At 52.6% G+C, this 20,156-nt stretch overlaps 1 protein-coding gene and 1 long non-coding RNA gene across 2 annotated transcripts; one reads left to right on the top strand and one right to left on the bottom strand.

Moving 5' to 3' along the window:
- Positions 1 to 2,976: 2,976 nt before the first annotated feature.
- On the bottom strand, positions 2,977 to 7,526 carry LOC116857071. The gene is made up of 3 exons (XR_004380684.1): positions 7,408 to 7,526; positions 4,485 to 4,487; positions 2,977 to 2,986 (listed from the first exon to the last, which is right to left on the bottom strand). It is a non-coding gene; the product is annotated as an uncharacterized LOC116857071 (long non-coding RNA).
- Positions 7,527 to 15,064: 7,538 nt separating this feature from the next.
- On the top strand, positions 15,065 to 16,934 carry TMEM185B (transmembrane protein 185B). The gene has a single exon (XM_032840906.1). It carries the CDS (start codon positions 15,248 to 15,250, stop codon positions 16,298 to 16,300), a length of 1,053 nt encoding a protein of 350 aa, XP_032696797.1. The 5' UTR covers positions 15,065 to 15,247; the 3' UTR covers positions 16,301 to 16,934.
- The last annotated feature ends 3,222 nt before the right edge of the window (positions 16,935 to 20,156 follow it).

Raw genomic sequence — 20,156 nt, 5'->3', positions numbered from 1 at the left:
CTCTGCCTACTGGAAACCTCCTCCACTGAGGGAGCAGAGAAGACAGTGGGAACCCCAACCAAAGAGCAAAGTCCGAGAATGAGAAACCGCCCAGCCAAAGACAAACAAGGCCTTCAGTGCACAAAGCGATTACAACCGTGAATGCAAGGAAGTCGGAACGCACGGGAAATGAAAGCTGGCCATCCTAAGGAAGGACCCATCCATCTTCCTTACCTAGGTCAAGCTCAAAACAACTCCAAAAAGCAAATCCAAATTTTCCACTTTTTACGCCAAGAATGGGGACGTGAGGCTACGGGACCAGGCCCAGGGTCTCTGACGATGCCTGAGTCAGGGCTTCTGGCTTGCAGCCTCCCCTCGGGTCCGCAGCCTCCCTCCACCTTTTGCCCTCCTGGTCTGCCTCTCCCAGACTCACTCCCTGCACAGTCAGGATGGGCGTGGTTCCTCAGCACCTTTACCAAGACTTCCGGGCCTCTGCCTATGAAGTCCAGGCTCTCTGCCACAAAGGCCACAAAGCCTCCTTCCTCCCTTCTCTTCTCCCACCCCTACCCCCTTCACCCCCCACCCCCCACCCCCACCCCCAACCACAATCATTCACACCCTCCCTCTTCTGTCCCAGGGCCTTCCCTCACCCCCTCTTCCCTGCCGCTCTCCAGCAGCTCTGCTCCTCCTCCAAACTCAACTCCCCTCCCACTCCACCCCTCTCTGGAGAAGTAAGGTGCCCCTCTGCTGGCCTTCTGTGCCCTGACCCTTGAAAGGCTGCGGACCACAGTCTTCTGTCTGTCCTGGTGCCTGGCACAGAGCAGGAAAAGATGGAAGCATTTATTGAGTACCTACGGTATGCAGGCCATGTCTACAAAGGCCATCTCAAAGAACATTCTCAACAAATCCATGACGTGGTACCATTCCAGTTTACGGAGAAGGACACTGGGACCTCAGAAGAAGAGAGGGCTTCGGAGTAAAGAGTCATCACAGTAGAGAGAAAAGCAGGCAACTGGCTGTGTCCAGAAGGAGGTAGAGCTTGAATTGGGCTCAAAAAAAAAAATGAAGAGGATTCTAGCAAACCCAAAGGAGGGAGGGAAAGAAAAGGGATGCTTTCAAGGCAGGGGCCATGAAAGAAACAAAGGCCCTGAGGTGGGGAAGCCTGAGAAGTGACTGGCAAGGCAACACAGGGCTGTTCCACTACATCGGGGATAGAGTTAGAGAAATCAGGAGCAGGAAGCCTGGAACGACCAGAAGAGCACCCGCTTGTCATGGAAACAGGGGACCTTCTGAGTAAGGGCCGGCAGTGTTTTCGAGAAAGGGCATCCTGGTTGACTCCCCCCAGGTATAAAGCCCTTCCCGAGAGGTTCAGAGACTATCAAATCTCAGCCTGCAGAAATGACTCTGGGAGGCAAACCCGCTGTCCCAGTCCCCACCTTCCATGCCTCACCTCTCCTCCCAGGGACCCTCCCCTGCAGGGCAGTCCTTACCTCCACTTCCCTAAGCCCTGGCTCAGGTTATTGCGTGACTGAGGTCAGCCTTCCTTAGGGAAGTGAGTTGCATGTTGTACCCGTGTGTGGGTACACCTGTGAACACACGCTCCTGCCCCAGCAAACCGAAGGTGGGGCCTGTCTGCCTCTTTCCCTGAGACCCACCCAACCTCTGCACACAGTTCGGGTTCCCAGTCAGCTCGGCTTCCCCAGTGGCTGCAGCAAAAGCACCTGCAACGCCAGCAGCTGGCATGGGGGAGCGCACGCGCCTGCTGGATCTGGAGAACAGCATGGGAGTCATCAGGGAAACCGGGACCAGGAGCCCAGGGACGGATGAGGGCCCCTGTCTTAGGCAGGCTGCCAACCCCACTCAAAGGAAAAACTCCTAACAGAAGGAGGAAGGTCCCAGATGGTTACACTCTGGGGGAACCCCCAGCTCATGCTCCCTGCACTTGTTCCAGAAGGATCAGAGTGGCAATAGGGTTGGTGCTCTAACCTCCCAAGTCAGCCCCAGGGAGCCTGTGTACATCAGACCCTTCGTCTGTAAGGCGGCCAGGCAGAAAGGCCAGGGGTGCTGCCTCTGCCCCTCAAGGCTTTTCCAGGTGCTTGGCTCTGACCCCGACCAATACCTCAGCCCTTGAATGGACAATGTGATAAGTCATCCTCAGAACTGCCTGTTGGCTCAATGGACGCTGTTGCTTGATGGGCAAGGGAAGTGGGTCTGGTGATGAAGACACAGCCGCCTGAGGAGCCCCGAGCCCTGGAGATGCCTTCACTGCACTCAGGAGGGAGGATGTGGTTAAGTGGGGCGAGAAGCATCGCAGGGGGTCCCGTCCTGCTTAGCAGTGGCCAGCCCTGAACGGTAGTCATGGCACATAATCTGGCTGGCCCTTCTGTCTTCGGTGATTGAAGATTTGGCCAAACCACTGGTCAGACAGATTTCCCCCCCAAGCCCCACGTTAATTGGGTTTTGGATTCTACAACCCACGCTCCTGAGCTGGAGCTCCTGGGCTTCAAGGTGGGGGCCATGACCCGAAGCCAAAACTGGCGGACACCTGGGCTCTGCTTGCCTGTACAGCGAGCCCAGGAAAAGCAGCTTTGGGGGCTGGCTCTGAGGTGCCCCGGCTGGTGGGCTTCCAAGTTCCTTGGCACAGGCCAGCTACTCTGATGGCTGTGTTCTGGGTTGTCTCCCTGGGGGCAGCTGCACCTGGGTGGGGAGAGCTGGAAGCTGCCTGCCTCTCAGCCTCTGCACTCCTCCCAGGATGATCCAGCTCAGCCTGGCCTCGTGGGCAACCTGTCCTTTTCGGCTCCAGCCTGACAGAACCCAGCCAAGGATGGCAAAGTCGCCTGCTACCCCTTCTCCCTCCCTCCCTCTCTAACGTTCCTTGGGAAGAAGGAAGTGACCAGAGATCTTTGTTAGTCCTACATCATGCTTGGAACATAGTAGGTGTTCAATAAATACTACTTTCTCCTCCATGGGGTGATGAGAGGCCACACACTGATGGTTCAGAGCTGGGCTCTGGAGTCAGACCGCGGGTGCACTCCAGACCGCAGGTGCACTCCAGCCCGCGCTTTCTAGATAGCTGAGCTTAAACAAGTCACCACCCACCGTGAGCATGGATTGCAAGGGTGCCCAGCCCAGGGTGTGTGCCATATAAATATTTGATATTGTTTATCTTTTTTTTTAAAGATTGTATTAATGTAGTTGAGAGAGAGAGCGCACACACACAAGCAGGGGCAGGGGGGAGCAGAGGAAGAAACACACTCTCCAATGAGCAGGGAGCCCGATGCGGGGCTCCGTCCCAGATTCCCGGGATCATGACCTGAGCTGAAGGCAGATGCTCAACCGACTGAGCCACCCAGGAGCCCCTGATAATATTTATCTTAGAAGAAGAATCCAGCTGTGTCCAAACGGGAGCCTGAAATGAAACAAAAGCTTGAATCCAGTCATACGGGGTAACAGCTGGGTCCCTACCCTGAGCAATGCCTCTTCCTCGCATATCCCATCTAGAGGTGGGCTCCAGGCTCTGAGAAGTCTTAGACAATCCGTGTGTTAGCTCTACCACCACCTCGCTTGTGGACCATGCAGGAAACGCCTCTGTCCCACATTGGGAGCTGCCTTTCAGCATAAACCAAGTAGAAAGTAACTTTTCCCACCGAAGAGGCAATACAGTCAGACTCGCTTCTCCAAAGCTATACACAGAATGCTGATCTCGACAGAGGTTAGAAGACAGCTTTTGGAAGAGCTCCTTCTCATCTAAGAGATGGAAGGATCCGGTTGGTAAGGAAGCCTTGCAGCTGGTAGACAGCATTCCCCAGAATCCATCAAAAGGAATCAGTGGATAAAGATTGAAGACAGCAAAACTACTATAAAAATAACCTCCTTTCTAAACAGGAGAGTGGCTGACAGTCATGGGCCTGGGCCTTGCCGAGCCTGCACTCGGCCAATCCTGCAGCAGCCCCCCAGGATGGGCTCAATCCACAGCCCCCTTTGCAGAAAAGGAAAAGATGGGTGCCATGACTAAGCTGTTTGCCCAAGATCTTGTAGCAGGGAAGCAGAGTTGGGATCCAGACCAGGCCTGCCTTGCCTAAAACCCAGGCTTTAACTCACAACTGTAGGGTGCCTGGGTGGCTCTGGGGTTAAGCACCTGCCTTCAGCTCAGGTCACAATCCCAGGGTCCTGGGATGGAGTCCCACATGGAGCTCCTTGCTCAGTGCGGAGCCTGCTTCTCCCTCTCCTCCTTGATCTTGCTCTCTCTTGCTATCTCTGTCTCTCAAATAAATAAATAAAATCTTTAAAAAAGAAAGAAAGAAACCACAACTCTATGCCAGAGTCAGTGGCGGGAATCTACACACAAGGGCTCGAGGCCAGCGGACAGAAAGCAGGACAGGAAAACTGGGGCCACACAGCCCTGTACCCAGGCGCCGGAAGAACGGCCTCAAAGTATACCCTTTTGCCAGTTCTGCTGGGCTGTTTGCATCTAGGGAGAAGGAAACGAAGCCAGAGGCCACCACTTGCTGTGTGTGCTTAGAAGCCAGACTTGAGGGGACCCATCCGGGTCCAACGTCCCTGTCCTCTCCCTTTCAGCCCCCATGTTCAGGTGGGGGGATGAAGGAAAGAAACGAACTGATGATCATGTCCACATTTCCACGCTGACAGATGGGGACAAGACAGCGGTGACTAGAGCCCCTTGCTCCTGGGAAGTACACAGGGTTTGCTGCTTAGATTCGTGCTCTCTGCAACGGAAATGGGGATTTCAATGCTCTGACCAAGGCTGCAAGGAAGGGAGAAAAACCAACTGCTCGGGAGTGTGTCACCTCCTCACCTTGTCACCTCCTCACCTCCTCACCTCCCAGTGAGGCACTGGCCTTACCCGTCTTGCTGCTCTGGGTGGCTGTGACCTGTGATGGGCCAAGCAGGGCCTCACCGAGACCCCAGGCTCTGGGGGTGAGACGAAGTCCCTTCCTGGCACGTCTGCGAAATCCTGGGCACTGACTAAATTATTACCTCAGAAAATGGGTTCTTACCCACTCACCCCTCTGTTCACCCAATATCAACACACACATTTCTTTGTGGTTAGAAACAGGCTATCTACGAAATAAATCTTGAAAAACAACTTGGAACTAGCTGTTTGTTCCAGGGGTTTTCCTTGATGAATGGCCAAGCTGAGCTGTAGTGTGGACGTCATAACACTCACTCCTTGCGTCGCTGTAGAGACCAGCTGGTGGAGTGCAGGGGCCTGGGTTCACATCTTGACTGTGTGCTGAGTCTCCACTGGCCTGAGCCTCCTTCCTATAATGTGGGCAGCCTGCAACATCCATACACCTTGCCACACTTAGAAGCCATTGTCATCATTATTCTACGCAACAGTGAAAATAGTTCTTGCCTTCTCCTTTCGAAGCCCCTTTTTGCCGGAAAGGGGAAATTGGACGCTTCCTTTACTTCAAAATGTGTTCTTGGTCTTTTTGGCAATTAAAAAAAATCCTAGATGTTCTTCGTACCTCTCTGCTCCCCACACGCCCCAAACCACTCCCCCCCATATAATTTATGACATTCCCTTTTGATGGTACATCTGCCGTTATGGTACTAATAGTGATTAACCATTTTTGCTGAGTTTTTTTAATCGCTTCCTTAGAAACTGTAAAGTAAAACCTCTTTCTTTAAATCCCCCACTCCCCGCCACTCCCCGCAGCCCCCCCCCGCCCCGTAAAAGCACTTCGAGTTCAACGAATCACCTGTCTGCCTGGGGGAAAATCTGGTAAGGCTGGATGTGCAATAGGAATTCATCACGTGAACAGTAACTCACCACTGCAAAGGCTCCCTGGATAAAGCTGGAAAATTTACAGCCACTTTGGGCAATTCGGAAAGATCCTCAGCCATGGTAAATAATGTTTATGTTCTTACAGGAGGAAAATCGAAGACCAGCAGGAACTGCGCAGAATTTCATTTTCTTTCTTGGCGAGGGAGCTGTTGCTCTATGAGAAGAAAAGGATGTTCAGTCTAGGTTTTTCTGTTTTGTTTTTTAAAGATTTTATTTATTTGAGAGAGAGCACATGCAGGGGGAGCAGCAGGCAGAGGGAGAAGCAGTCTCCCCGCTGAGCAGCGTATTTGATCCCAGGACCCTGAGATCATGACCTGAGCCAAAGGCAGTCGCTTAACCGACTGAGCCACCCAGGCACTCACTTGGCCTAGGTTTTAACCTGTGATGTATTTCCAGCCTCAGAGATGTATTTCCACGATGTATTCAGCTGACTGGTGGTGAGAAGCATCCCAGGTCTCCGAGGTGAGCTTATCTCCTCCCCTTGCTGACAATGTCCGGAGCAAGGTACCGGATGGGGCTCAAGATTTATTTCTACACTGGTCCTGAACTATGGTTTTGTGGCTTGAGCAACACCAGCGAACCTCCCCATGTCTGATGAAAGCAAATGAGCTCTGGCCCAGATACTGACATGAGACCCCCTAGACGGCACATGGTGTTTAATGGGGTTAGAAACACAGACTCTGAAGGTTGGAAAAGGCTTTTTGGGGAGCACCTGGCTGATAGTTCTGAGACCTGGCTGCACACTGGACTCTTGGGAGAGCTTTAAAGAAATTTGGATGCTGGGGCCCACCCTCCAGCCATCTGATTTGGTGAGTCTGGCTGGAGGCCCCCGGGATCTGCACTTGGAGACCCCAGACCCAACTGGCCCCCATAATCTATAGAGCAGAACTGGGCTCAGGGAGAAGAGAATCAGGTGCCAGTGTTATTTTAGTTATATAAGTTCACCTTTATTTTTTAAATTTTTTATTTTTTATTTATTAAAAAATTTTAATTTTTTTATTAAAAAAAATTAAGTAATCTGTACACCCAGCTTGGGGCTTGAACTCATGACCCCAAGATCAAGAGTCATACGCTCCTCTGACTGAGCCAGCCAGGACCCCAGTTCACCTTCAGTTACAAGCTGCCTAACTCTACCTGGATCTGAGAGCGGCCCCAACCCTGCCAGGCATTCTGCTCTCCAGCGGCAGCATGAGGGTTGGGGGAAAGGCAGAGGGCAGGGGACGGTGCTCAGATGTTGATCATTTCCTTTTTTTTTTTTTTAAAGATTTATTTTTATTTATTTATTTATTTATTTAACAGACAGAGATCACAAGAAGGCAGAGAGGCAGGCAGAGAGAGAGGAGGAAGCAGGCTCCCTGCAGAGCAGAGAGCCCTGTGTGGGGCTCGGTCCCAGGACCCTGAGATCATGACCTGAACTGAAGGCAGAGGCTTTAACCTGCTGAGCTACCCAGGCGCCCTAGATGTTGATCATTTCCTAAACGTGCCAGGCCCTAAGTCTCTACTATCTTCCCTCTGTCCTGTGAAGCAGATGTTATTATTCCCACTTTACAGATGAGAAAACCTAGGCTCAGAGAGGCTGAGTCATTGGGTCGAAGACACACAGTTGGTTAAATGACTGAATCCAGGTGGTCCTTCTTTGGCTCATGCTGGTGTGGCCTCAGGAGTCCAGCAAGCGGTGAGATGAGATCAGAGAGATAAACTGAAGCTGGTCAACCAGAGCCTTGAAGAGCATGGTGAGGCATGTGGATTCTTCCCTGGAAACGAGAAGTCACTGAAGGTTTTGGGCAGGGAGAAGGGCACACTGTTGTGCTGTGTCCTGTGGGCGGAACTGACAGCCCCTTCCAAGCGAGAGCCCCACACTCTGTGCAGGGTAACTCCAGGACCTGGTTCTGAATGATCCCCACAGGCATGTATTTTGGGGTGATTACTGGCTGCTTGGCACCTGTCTCTGAAAGAGTAAAAGACAATCCACAGTGAAATTGGGATTACAGTGTTACAAGGGTCCGCTCCTGCCCCCAGTAACCACATCACTCATCCAGACACATTGCCTACGAATTTACAGGAAGTCTGGGTGAGAGCAGGACTGAGGAGCACCGTTGTAAAACAAAGAGATCTTTCGCTGAGTAAATAATCGCACAAACGACACTGGAGAAGAAAGCTCACATCACACAGGCAAATTGCTTAAACAGTTAAGTGGCACCGATGTAAATGCCAGGAATGGGTAACTGAACTACCTATTTGTTCAACAGAATTCTGTAATTCCAAAGTTTTCCATGCATACCCACACATACACAAAATCAGTTTGAATTAGTGATACTTAACTTTATCTGAATGTCTCAGATTAAATTATCCCAGCACTCAGCTTATCAATTGGTAACATTTGGAGGTTACCATGATCCAACCCAAAGAGACCCCTGACCCCACACGGGCACACTCACACATCCAAACCAGTCCTGGTTTTTAGTTGGGCTTTTAATTTGGTGCCACCTTATACCTGAGTAAGCTTCTAATTTCAGCCTCTTTACCTCGTTTAATGTTAATTCTTCACCCTTACAGAGTTTTCCAGACCAAAAGCACTAGACCAGCCACTGCCAGCAAAAGTGGACTCATACCCCCTGCTTGCAAAGGCACCGACCCCGTGTGTGCGAAAGGAATACAGAAAAAAGAAAAAAAAATCTGCATCTAAAAACACTAAGCTTTTTGTATAGCATATTCATTCTTTCAACCCAGCAATTTGATTTCTGGGAATTACCCTAAACAAATCCTCTGGATGAGAAAGCAGCTGTGCGTAGTGGAAAAGACCATGGAGCTCCTTATCTCTGAGAAGAACAGAAATAACCCCAATACGCAGCAGACGAATGGGTGAGGGGACTGCTGGGCAGCGCTGTGATGTAGTATCATAGAGCCATTCAAAAGAGGCTCATAGGAAGCTCCTGGATAGCACGGTCGGTTAAGCCTCTGCTTTCAGCTCAGGTCGTGATCCCAGGGTTGTAGGATCGAGCTCCACGTCTGCAGGAAGCCTGCTTCCCCTTCTCCCCACTGCTCGTGCTTTCTCCCAAATAAATAAAATCTTAAAAAAAAAAAAAAAGATGCTCACAATGCATTAATGGTAACCTGAGAATTGTTTCTAGTGATGGTGTATCATCACATTTAAGACACCATTGATTATATGACATACCACAGTTTCATGTATCAGGAAGGAAAAAAACATATCCAGGCTGGGTTATCTAACAAGAGGCATCTAAGTAGCTAGGACCTCGAAGGGCTAGTCCCTAAATGCAAGGCGGATGAAAGACAGCCCTTTTGGGCAGAAAGTATGTCCTTGCCCTGGGTGCAGGGAGGGAAAATGATCACTTGAGAACATGAAACCCATACTTAAACACAGGTCGGAGTCTGAATTTGCACTACAGACATGGTCTCCAAACACCTCCAGCAAACTCTGAAACTGAATTTAAATTTAATGTAAAGTCTTCTCAAGTTGGCAGTGCCCCCAAGTGACTGCCAGCAGCAGTAGGAACCCAGTTTGGAAGAGGTGAATTTCGAGAGGCTGACGGCAGCTGGAAAGCCATCAGCTGTGATGGTAGAATGGCAAGATCAGCCAGTCTTAGAATTAACGTTAAGCTAAAGAGCAGAATAAAATGGCACGTGGGCGATGATATGTCTTTGCAGAGGTGACCAACTAGAAGGAAATACACTAAAATGTTAACTGTGGTTTTCTGTAGCTGTAAGACTAGAGCTTTTTTTCTTTAAATGACATTTTCCCGATTTTCCTGAAGAAACCATGTGTTTAAGTGACCACATAGGAAACATAAGAGAAATAAATCAGGGTGATAGAAGGAGGGAGGGGGTGACTTTAGGTGGGGTGGTCATGGAGGGCACCTTGGAGGAGGTGACACTGAACGGAGAAGGGGGCAGCATGGGAGAAGCTGTAGGAACTGCTCACCGCTGCCTCCCATATCAGAATGGGGCTTGGATCACAGGGCAGATGCCTGAAACATAGTTGTTAAATGAATACAGGAATTAAGGAATAGTTGCTGACTCTCAAGAGGTCCCCACCAGTGTCTGCAGTCTCTTCAGTGGGGCCATTCTCACCAGAATGAGCTGACGAACAGGGCCAGGATACCAGCGGGACCCAGGGCAAAGCTCAGCAGAGAACTGAAGTCATGGCGCTGGGCCTGTTTCCCCACCTACGAAATGAGGTGAGTGCCTTTGCTGCCACGGGGACTCAAAGTCAGCTTCAGCTGACACAGTGCTTTGAAATATTGAGCCCAGTGCAAGCACGAGGGGCTGCCATGTTCTAGGTCTTCGCAAGAGCCCAGTGACACCTCCCTGCAACCTCAAGACCCAGTGGCATTAGATGAGCTGCTCTGCCGCACACCGCTAACCTTGCTCCATGGTCAGGGGGTAAAAGATGCAGCATCAGCTCCAGCCTTCCTGTCCGCCTGTGCTTTCTTGGATGCATTTACTCTGCGCCAGACCATCTGGATGCTGCAGATCCAGAGATGAGAGATGGGGCCCTGCCCTTGGGAGAGGCACAGCGCACCTGGGGCTACCAGATGAGTGGGGATCATGATCCCCCGGCATGTGACCGACAGTGTAGCTGGGAAAACAAGCCAAAGGAGGCTCACTGCACCTGCTCCCCAGGCAGAAACAATAGCAGCCATTGGGGGAGGGGGGGAGATTTGAGCATACTCTGGGTTTTTGTACATTGTTTCATTTTGTCTTCAACAAGCTGTGAGGTTATCACCATTTCACAGATGGGGGCCAGAGGCTCTACTGGTTAGTTGTCAAGGTCATGGAGCTTGGAACCAGCCCAGCAAGAACTCCTGTCTTGGCCGGAGGGATTCTGGAGTCTGGGCCCCTAGCCCACTAGCATGCTGACGAGTGTGTGTGCACGTGTATTGCCAGGGCGGGGGCGGGAGGCAGAAGGGGGGCAGGAGGCTGCTGCAGGCAGAGGGGAGACCCTGCCACATTTAGGGACCAAAGGCCAAGGGGCGATGGCGGGCACTGAGGCAGACACGGAGGGTCAGGTGTGCCTTGGCTTTCTCGTGAAAGGGCTGATGTGAGCAAACTCACAAATGGGTCTGAAAGTGAAATGCCCCTGGGCTTTCTGTAGAGGTCATCCCCCTGCCCTAAGCGGCCCACTCAGAGGACATTCAGCAAGTGGCCAAATCTTGAATCCTACCCCTGTTCCAGATGCTCAGGGGGAACTGGCCTGGTGGGACAGGGAGCACACCCAGGTGTCACCAAGGGCAACCCGGGAGCACAACATTGTCTCCTGGTCTGTGTGTGGGGGGCCCTTGGGCTCTCCCGGAGCAGGGACCCCTCCTGGAGCTCGGAGGAGGAAGAGCCACGCTGGCCTGAATGGAATTCCAAAGATGGCCCTGGCTGACTCTGTCAGTGGAGCATGCGACTCTTGATCTCAAAGTTGTGAGTTCCAGTTGTGGGGTGTGGAGCCTACTTGAAAAAAAATAAAAATAAAAAAAATTAAGACCCCTCCCCCCCAGCATTCCCGTGGGTTCTCTGCTCATGCAAACACTAACCGGGGTGCTGCTGTGAGAGGACTTTGCCAATGGAATCAAGTTTACTACTAGGGCAAACTTAAAATAGAGAAATTATCCCGGAGTATCTGGCAGTGCCCCACATAATCATATGAGCTCTTAAAAACAGAAAAAGGCGGCAGAAGAGCGATAGAGCCGAAGGTCCAGTCAGAGACCAGAAAGCATGAGAACTCCATTCACCGTCAGTGTCTCTGAAGGGGGACACACGCTGGGAAATGCGGGTGGCTGACAATGTCCCCTGCCGTGAGCTAGCGAGGGCACGGGAGCCTCAGTCCCACAACTCCATGGGAACAAATTCTGCCAACAAGCCTAATGAACGTGGGAGCCGATTTACCACGACATCCTGCCTTGGGCCTTGTGCGACTCTGGCAAAGAGCCTGCCAGGCCGCCCTATGCCCCAGCTTCTGACTGACAGAAACTGTGAGATAATGGGCACTTTGTAAGCTGCTAAATTTGTGGCAATTTCTTACGACAGCATTGGAAACCAAGGACTAATAAATACAGGAGCTATCTGAGGACAGACCGCCCAGGCCCAGGAGTGTATGGCACATGGCCCGGCATGCAGGCAGCAACAGGGCTGTCACCTCCACACTACTCTGAGGAAAGGGAAGAAGGGAACCACTGGATCTGGGCCAGGGGAGGCATGGTCACCAGTAGGGCCAAATTATTCACTCATTCACTCAGTTAGCCTTTCTCAAGCCCATGCTATGACCTAAGCACTGGCCAGGTGTCTAGAACTCTCATGAGGGGAAAGATGGCCCACCAGACTCAAGCCACTGAAATGAGTCCTGTGGCAGGAACAAAGTTCCTGATGCTGTGGGAGATCAGAGAAGAATCACTAGTCCCCCAGGGGCCGACAAGGTTTCCCAAGGCCTGAAGCCCTCTTGGGTCTTGGCAGTCAGGAGGGTAAGAGGTTGGGTGGGGGTGGGCCACCCTGAGAAAAGAAGAGCAGGGCCACAGGATGGAGAGGTCATGCCTGGCACACTCGGGAAGGACAGGAGATGTGGCAGACCACGGGAAAAGGAATTGGCCAACAGGTGGGCTGCAGCACAGGAGGGCCCTGAGGTCAAAAAGGGAAGATGGACTGAGGATGCTAAGCAGGGAGAAGACTGTGGCAGGGGCAGGGGAGGACCACACATCTCAGGACTTCACTCACCCAGACTCAGGGGATAGGCAGGCCTGAGCAGGTGGACTAAAGCACCCATGTGCCCTCTGTAAATGAATGAATGTACACTTTGCTTTGTGTACCGGCCTCCCAGGTGGCTATGTCATGAGTACCTGGCACATGACAATCCATGTTAGCTTTCGAGGTGAACATAAAGACAAGGGAAAGCCCCTGAGAGACTGACCACATCAGGGAAAACAGCATCAGTGGGAGTCCGGGCCTGCGTGCCCAGGAAAGCCAGCTGAAGGGACGGCAGGCAGCAGCCCTCCACCTGCGGCTCTGGCACAGAGCAGGAAGCAGGCCCTGACGTCCACCAGGAAAGGGGCAGTGGCCACATGTGGCAGGGCCACCTCCAAACCCCCTTCCTGGATGAGAACCAGGTGCTTGTCCCAAAGGAGGCGCTCTAGAGATGGGAAACACTCCCAGCTCCTGTCTGCCACAGAGCTGGCTGCAGAGGCCCTGAGGTCATCTAGCTACAGGGGGTGGGCTGGGGAGGATTTCTGACTGCTCTAAAGGGGTCCAGAGGTGGTGGCTCTAGCAGGACTTCCTGGCGAGCTGCCGGCAAGCCCTTCCCTCCTCAGGCTTTACACTCCCCAGCGTGGTAATATTAATAGCTCCCATTTCTTTAAATGCAAAGTGCTTTCCATGTTTGATTCATGCGATCCTCAAAACAATCACCCATGTTTTTCTTAGCCCATTTCAGATTTGGGACCAGTACAAAGGTTTTGCATTTTAAATTGTTTTAACCAGCAAATCCCTTCTTGGAAGGAAATAGTAAAAGACAAACCAACATGAAAAACAGAGCGGAGCAACTCTGGATGGGACAAAGGCTAGAGCCCCACTTAGCTAACATCCTCCCGCCAAACAATGATTCCCAAGGGGTTCTTTAGAAACCAGGGGCCCTGAAGACACATCTAGAAGGCCTGGCAGGGCTCACTTGGTTGCAAATCCCTCCCCCAGGACCACCCGTTTTCTCCTAGCTGAGGTGTGGGGGAAGTTGTAGGGAGATCTCTGAGAGCTAGGATTGTCCACATCACACCATGCTTCACGAGCATCCTGTTAATGCTGACCTGGAAAAGCCAGCTCCTGCACTGGACCGTGGCCTCTACCTCTCTCGGGAAGCCCTTCCTTGTTACCCCACAGAGACCCTGACTGACACTAGGCATGTTCCTCGGAGCCCCGTACCTTAGCATCGACTTTCCATTCCCATTGCAGATGGACTGCATGGGACGGACGGGGATCTGAAAGGCAGGATGAGCAACCGGGACTCCGCTGGGCAGGGGACAAGTGGAGAAGACAGGAAGGAGTACTCCAGGGTCTGTCCAGTGGGCAAGAGAGAGGGGAGGGCTCCAAATCACACACCTGCTGCAACAGGGCTGGCCCTGGAAACCACCTTGGAAACAGCCCAGGAAACTGAGGCCAGGATAGACCACGGTGAATCTGCTGAGGTCTCTCAGCTGCTGGGTGGCAAGGCCTAGACTAGTACCCAAATTTCCTGACCTCTCTGCTCCAGCGCCCTTTCCCAGTCTGATTCTGTGAGAATCAGATTTAGGCAGGCTCAAAAAGTAAAACTGAGGATTCAGGACTTAAAAGCCCAGAGCCCTCAATATGAGTTTCGTTCTGTTCTGAAACCGTCGGGTGACCTGGGGCAGGAAGCACCTGCTCGCGGGTACTTTGCCTGGTGGCCCCCACAGGGTTCTAACACCCTCCCCCCAGCACCTGCCCTCCACCTCTGGGGTGAAAGGGGCCATATGAGGTCCCCGCCGCGGCCTAGGCACTGTGCCTCAGCCATTCCTCATGCAGCGATAATTGCCATTACCCTTCCAGGCGGAATCCAGCCCTGGAGGTCATCTTGTCCAGGTAAAGCTCCCCACCCCACCCCGCCCGGGCCCCCCTCCGTCGGCACTGGGTAAACAAACCACCCCCTCACTGTACACACACACACACACACACACACACACACACACACACACACAGGCACGCCCCGCTACGTGCATTCATACTTACCGGCACCCACCCGCCCCCTGCTCCCAAACTCCCACACTCCCACACCCGTCGGCCACGCGCCTTCGCTCGTGCCCACGCCGTTGCCCCTTGGCGCCCCCGGCACCTGACAGCTCCCCAGCCCCGGGGTCGGTTGCCGGCGAGGGGAGGTCCCCCGGAGAGCCCCGCCCCTCCCCCGCCCCCGGACCCGCCCTAGGCCCCGCCCCGCCTGGCCCGGCCCCTGGGCCGGCCGAGAGGATGTGAGCTCACTCCCGCCTCCCTTCTGCGGGCGCCGCCGGGAAACGTCTGCCCGAAGTCAGCCGACCAGCCGACTGGGGTGTCAGTGGCGAGCCCGGCCCCTTCGCTCCCGGCGCCGCACGCAGTAGCCGCTTTCCGGATGGGTACGGAATGAAGGCGGGCGGCGGGGCCGAGGCAGGGCCACACTCCTAGACGCCACACCGTCCGGGACCCCCGGGTCGCGCGGGCTGGGCGCGGGCGCGCACGCGCACGCCCTCCCCCGCCGCGCTTCCGGCCGGCCCACGTGACCGCGCGCGCACGTGTTCCGGCCACTCGGCGCGGCGGGTCGGAACCTCCTCCGGGTCAGCCCGGGCCACTGCCCAGCTAGACCTGTGGCAGGCGGGGCGGGGAAGCGGCGGGCCCTGGAAGCGGCGGAGACTCGGCGCCCGCCGAGTCGGGCGGAGCAGCGGGCCCGGGGGTGCTGGCGGAGGCGCTGGCGGCGGCATCGCCATGAACCCCAGGGGCCTGTTCCAGGATTTCAACCCGAGTAAGTTCCTCATCTACGCTTGCCTGCTGCTCTTCTCTGTGCTGCTGCCCCTCCGCCTGGACGGCATCATACAGTGGAGCTACTGGGCCGTCTTCGCCCCCATATGGCTGTGGAAGCTGCTGGTCATCGCCGGCGCCTCAGTGGGCGCGGGCGTTTGGGCCCGCAACCCTCGCTACCGCACCGAGGGGGAGGCCTGCGTGGAGTTCAAAGCCATGTTGATCGCCGTGGCCATCCACCTGCTGCTGCTCATGTTCGAAGTCCTGGTCTGCGACCGGGTGGAGAGGGGGACCCACTTCTGGCTGCTGGTCTTCATGCCACTGTTCTTCGTATCCCCAGTGTCCGTGGCCGCCTGCGTTTGGGGCTTCCGACACGACAGGTCGCTAGAGCTGGAGATCCTGTGCTCAGTCAACATCCTGCAGTTCATCTTCATCGCCCTGAGGCTGGACAGGATTATCCACTGGCCATGGCTGGTGGTGTTCGTGCCCCTGTGGATTCTCATGTCGTTCCTCTGCCTAGTCGTCCTCTATTACATCGTCTGGTCCCTCCTGTTCCTGCGCTCCTTAGATGTGGTCGCGGAACAGCGGAGGACCCATGTGACCATGGCTATCAGCTGGATAACGATCGTCGTGCCCCTGCTCACTTTTGAGGTTCTGCTGGTTCACAGATTAGATGGCCACAATACATTCTCTCACATCTCCATATTTGTCCCCCTTTGGCTTTCTCTAATAACTTTAATGGCCACGACATTTAGGCGAAAAGGAGGCAACCATTGGTGGTTTGGTATTCGTAGAGATTTCTGTCAGTTTCTGCTTGAAATTTTCCCATTTTTAAGAGAATATGGGAACATTTCCTATGATCTACATCATGAAGACAGTGAAGATGCTGAAGAAACATCAGTCCCAGATGCTCCTAAAATTGCTCCAATGTTTGGAAAGAAGGCCAGGGTAGTTATAACCCAGAGTCCTGGGAAATACGTTCCCCCGCCTCCCAAATTAAATATCGATATGCCAGATTAAACTCCTCTTCTGGAGAGCACCCATCTGTGGGTCGGGAACCATATACACACGCAAAATCCACCTTACTTTTGCCTCTTTGTTCATCTGTCCCAAACTTGGAACTGAAAATAGGCGCCAAACGCCATCATCTCATGCCCGTTTGAGATTGATGCCCGTCAGTCATTCATCAGTATGCATGGTAGATGTAGGAGGTCATTTTAATACATGGCTCTGTGTGTGTGCGCATGCGTGTGGGGTGTGTGTGTGTGTGTGTGTGTGTGTGGTGTATACATGAGAGAGAACTTGCAGTCCAGGCTAGTGCATTAAAAGCTAGCTTCGGAGCAGTCAGTTGAATAGTAGGTCCTCAAACGAAATAAATACACAGCTGGGTTGTTTTTGTTTTTTTTTTTTAATGGTACTATGCCTATGGAAAGTATCGTTTAAAAGTATTTTTATACACTGCTAGTGTAAAGTTGTATTTCAGATTGTACTTGTTGTGACATAATAGCAAATGTAAAGAATTCTCTTTCCCTCCACTTGTTCATAAGCCTTAGAGTTGTTATTTTTAGTGTTCCTCCTGTTAAAATAGTTTTTCTTTGGGCTTTGCTGATACTTGTCTTTAATATCATAAAAAGTGAATTTTTCTAATGAAATGAATCCATGCATATATGATATTTATGTGACTATTTTAGCAGCATATTTTGTTGGATTCTAGTCTTGTGCATTACAATGAATTACGTTACAGTATTTTTTTAAGTTTGTACGTAAAGATACGTGTCTGTTGCGACTGTCCTTAAAACATTAATATGTACGCAGTATAGGATCTTCTCAAAGTACCAGGCATAAAAATAGGGATCGACAATCCCATGGCTCTTAATATTCAGGTTTTAAATGACTCAATCTACACAGTTTTAAGGTCTCTGTTAGTAGAGGGAGGAGCCACCGGTCCTTTGGTAACAGGTGGCATGCTCTACTGTGATAACCAGGCCATAAAGTGATACTATTCATAGCACCTAGACTTTTCCAACACAGGTAGTAACATCTCTTCAGGAACAACCAAAATAAGCAACAAGTGATTTGTTCATTGCTAAGAGTCTTAGAATATTACTTGGTTATAATAAAAAAAATGTTACTTGTCATCAGAACGCTGGAAGGAGTAGCCTTAAACAAAGCACGGCCGACAAGATCAGGTATTATTTTAAGGTCCAGACTTTTTGATCTGTCAGCCACAAGGAAAGAAGAGTTGAGGTTATTTGTAAAGTAAGTGCAGGGTCCTTATTTAGGTACTAGTGGTACACCAGGGAATCAGAAAAGTAGAAGCCACATTCTGGGAAAATAATACTCTTCTGAGAACAAATAAATACTTTCAAAAGGAGGTTGAAATAGAAAAGTGTAATGATACTATTACGGGAGGAAAGGAAGGAGGGAATCCATTTTTATCATTAGCCACTTAGTAAAAATGATCTGAATTGCTGGTCCAGGACTGCAAGTCAGTAACTTGATTTACCCAGAGAGAGGCCGTGCCAGCACCAAAAGCTCGTCCTGAGAGCCTGGCTTCCTGAAATCCTGAGGACGCCACAGCTCAGTTCAGTCACCTAGGACTGTTTTAGGCTCGCTCGCTGTGTCTCACGCACACACGCACAGACACACTCTTGAGTTGACACCAGCCCTCAGAATGTGGGAAGCAGCCTGAGCAGCAGTAACATTTCATCCACAAGGATTCATTCATTTCTCAAATATTTATTGAGGACCTAACTGAGCCAGCCATGATCCAAATGCAGGCCCTCTCCACACCCACAAAGTACAGTCTAAAGGGACCATGAGAAAACAGGGTCATCGCAGCACCCTACCTGTGGGAGGGAACAAGCCAAGAACAGGATATGCAAAATGCCCCTGGGAGCTTCAGGCCCCTCTTGTTTTCCAGGAGCCTAGAGACACTGATCACCCCTCCACTGCCAGACACTAGCTAGAAGACCCGAGTAAGGTTGGGAGTGGAGGAGCAGGATGCTGGAGGAATCCAGGTTAGGGCTTGGGGGATCCCAGCCCCTCCTGGCTACGGATTCAGGCTAGAGGCTTGTCCCTCCAGACTGTGATGGGTCCTCCCCACACTCCCACAGCCCTGCCCCACCAGCGTTAGAGAGCCAGGGTCTGAAAGTGATCAGCACCCCCTCACCCCAAGGTGGGCCATCCCCTGTCATGCTGGCCTCAAAAGCATTAGCTAAAACCAGTGGGAATGACAGGTCGTGGAAAGTTTGGAAAAAAAAATTTCTCAGCTGTGCTTGCGGACTTGCTAATTGCCTTGTAATGCAGACTAGCCACAATAACACCGCATGTATTCAGTACTGTAAGGGCAGTTTCTTCTACAGGATGATGGATTCGCTCTTGCTCGGAAATCTCGGTGGCTTCCTAGTACAGACTCCTGCTCACCAGCCTACAAGTCCGCTGCGGTGGTGACAGTGCGGGGTGTGGGTCTGATGGCAGGTGTCAGCTCCACAGCGCGTCCGGGATTCCATGCTGCGTCATGGGTGGTCGTTGAGTGTACCCTGCGGCCCATTCTTTCTCCTGGCAGAAGTACAAGAGGCCAGGTCAACCCCTGCCAGCACCGCATGGCCCCTGCCCACCCCTGGTGTCTGTCGGGGATACTCATTCCGCAGCCGAAGCACAAAGCCAAGCCCGACCCTCAGCGGGGTGGGCCAGCACATGCCAGCGGAAGCAGGACAGGCTGCCCTGCTGTCAAAAGATCGATTTTCAAGACTGGAAAGGAATCAACATTTGTAGTTGATTGTGAATGATTTTCCTCTGCTGTTTCACAAACATAATATTCAAAAGTTCGTGGTTTCTAATAAGAATGAGGGAATCTGTTCGGAGAGAGGGGTGACAAGGGATTCAAGGGGCCACGAGGAAGACCCTGTGCAGACCTGTCCGGAAACTGGGGCGAGGTCCTTGAAGCTCCCTCCAGGACGGGTTGGTGACCTCGCTGTCCTCAGAGGGCAGCCCTGGGGCTCCTGGAAGGTGATTTGGAAGGGGCCAGGCGGGAGGTGCTGGGAAACGAGGATGAAGCAGAGTCTAGACGGGCCTCCCCATCGGCCCACTCCTGGGTTCTGCGTGGCAAACACCGACAGGACAGACTCTGGAAGGGTACTCTCAGGAGCATACAGTAGTTCCACGCCGCCCGGAGGCCTGGGATCCAGTCAGCCAGTGCATGGGGGTCAAGAGAAGCTGCACCCAGGCCAGGGTGCACATGAGGCTTATTTGGTGGGGATGCCCCAGTGTGGGCCACCTGACACGGCCACCAACACAGTACATGTCACCAGCCTCCCCCCGCCACCCCTCACTGCCACAAGTAATCCTCAGCTGTCTGCCAGGATCTCAAGATGAAAATGCCAGGAGGGAGGTGATCGCTTTCCTCTCCTTCAGCAACTCTCTGGCCCATTTAGCTTTAGTAGGAAGGAGGCCTCTGCCAGAACTCATGTAGTAGAGGGTTTGCCCAAGAAGGGAGGGGGCTCAGATTCTGGGTCACCAAAGATGAGGACCAAGATCCACCAATCCCTCGGGAGGAGGGGGTGACATACACCCTCCCCCATGCTTACACTGCAGGACTCCCAACCCCACCCAGCCTCCACCTAGCCTGCTCTGCCTGTGTCCCTCAGCAAAGCAGTGGTTCCCCCTTCCCTGAGAGATGAGAGGCGGTTCCCGATCCCAATCCCCGATCCCCAGCTGCTTCACCCATCTCTTCTTCCAACCCTCCCATCTAGGATACAGGGAGCCGTCTCGCCCTCCTCTAGTTTGCCATGATTCCATCTGTTCTAGAAGGTGTGGATTGAAGTTAATGACCACGACAGGGGCCCCCCTTTCCCAACCGTACCTCTGGAAGAAG

This window comes from Lontra canadensis, unplaced genomic scaffold, assembly GCF_010015895.1.
Source record: "Lontra canadensis isolate GAN:19392208 unplaced genomic scaffold, GSC_riverotter_1.0 scaffold117, whole genome shotgun sequence".
NCBI classification, from domain to species: domain Eukaryota; kingdom Metazoa; phylum Chordata; class Mammalia; order Carnivora; family Mustelidae; genus Lontra; species Lontra canadensis.
Note: the sequence above shows the minus strand (reverse complement) of the source record. Positions and strands in the feature narration are given on the sequence as shown.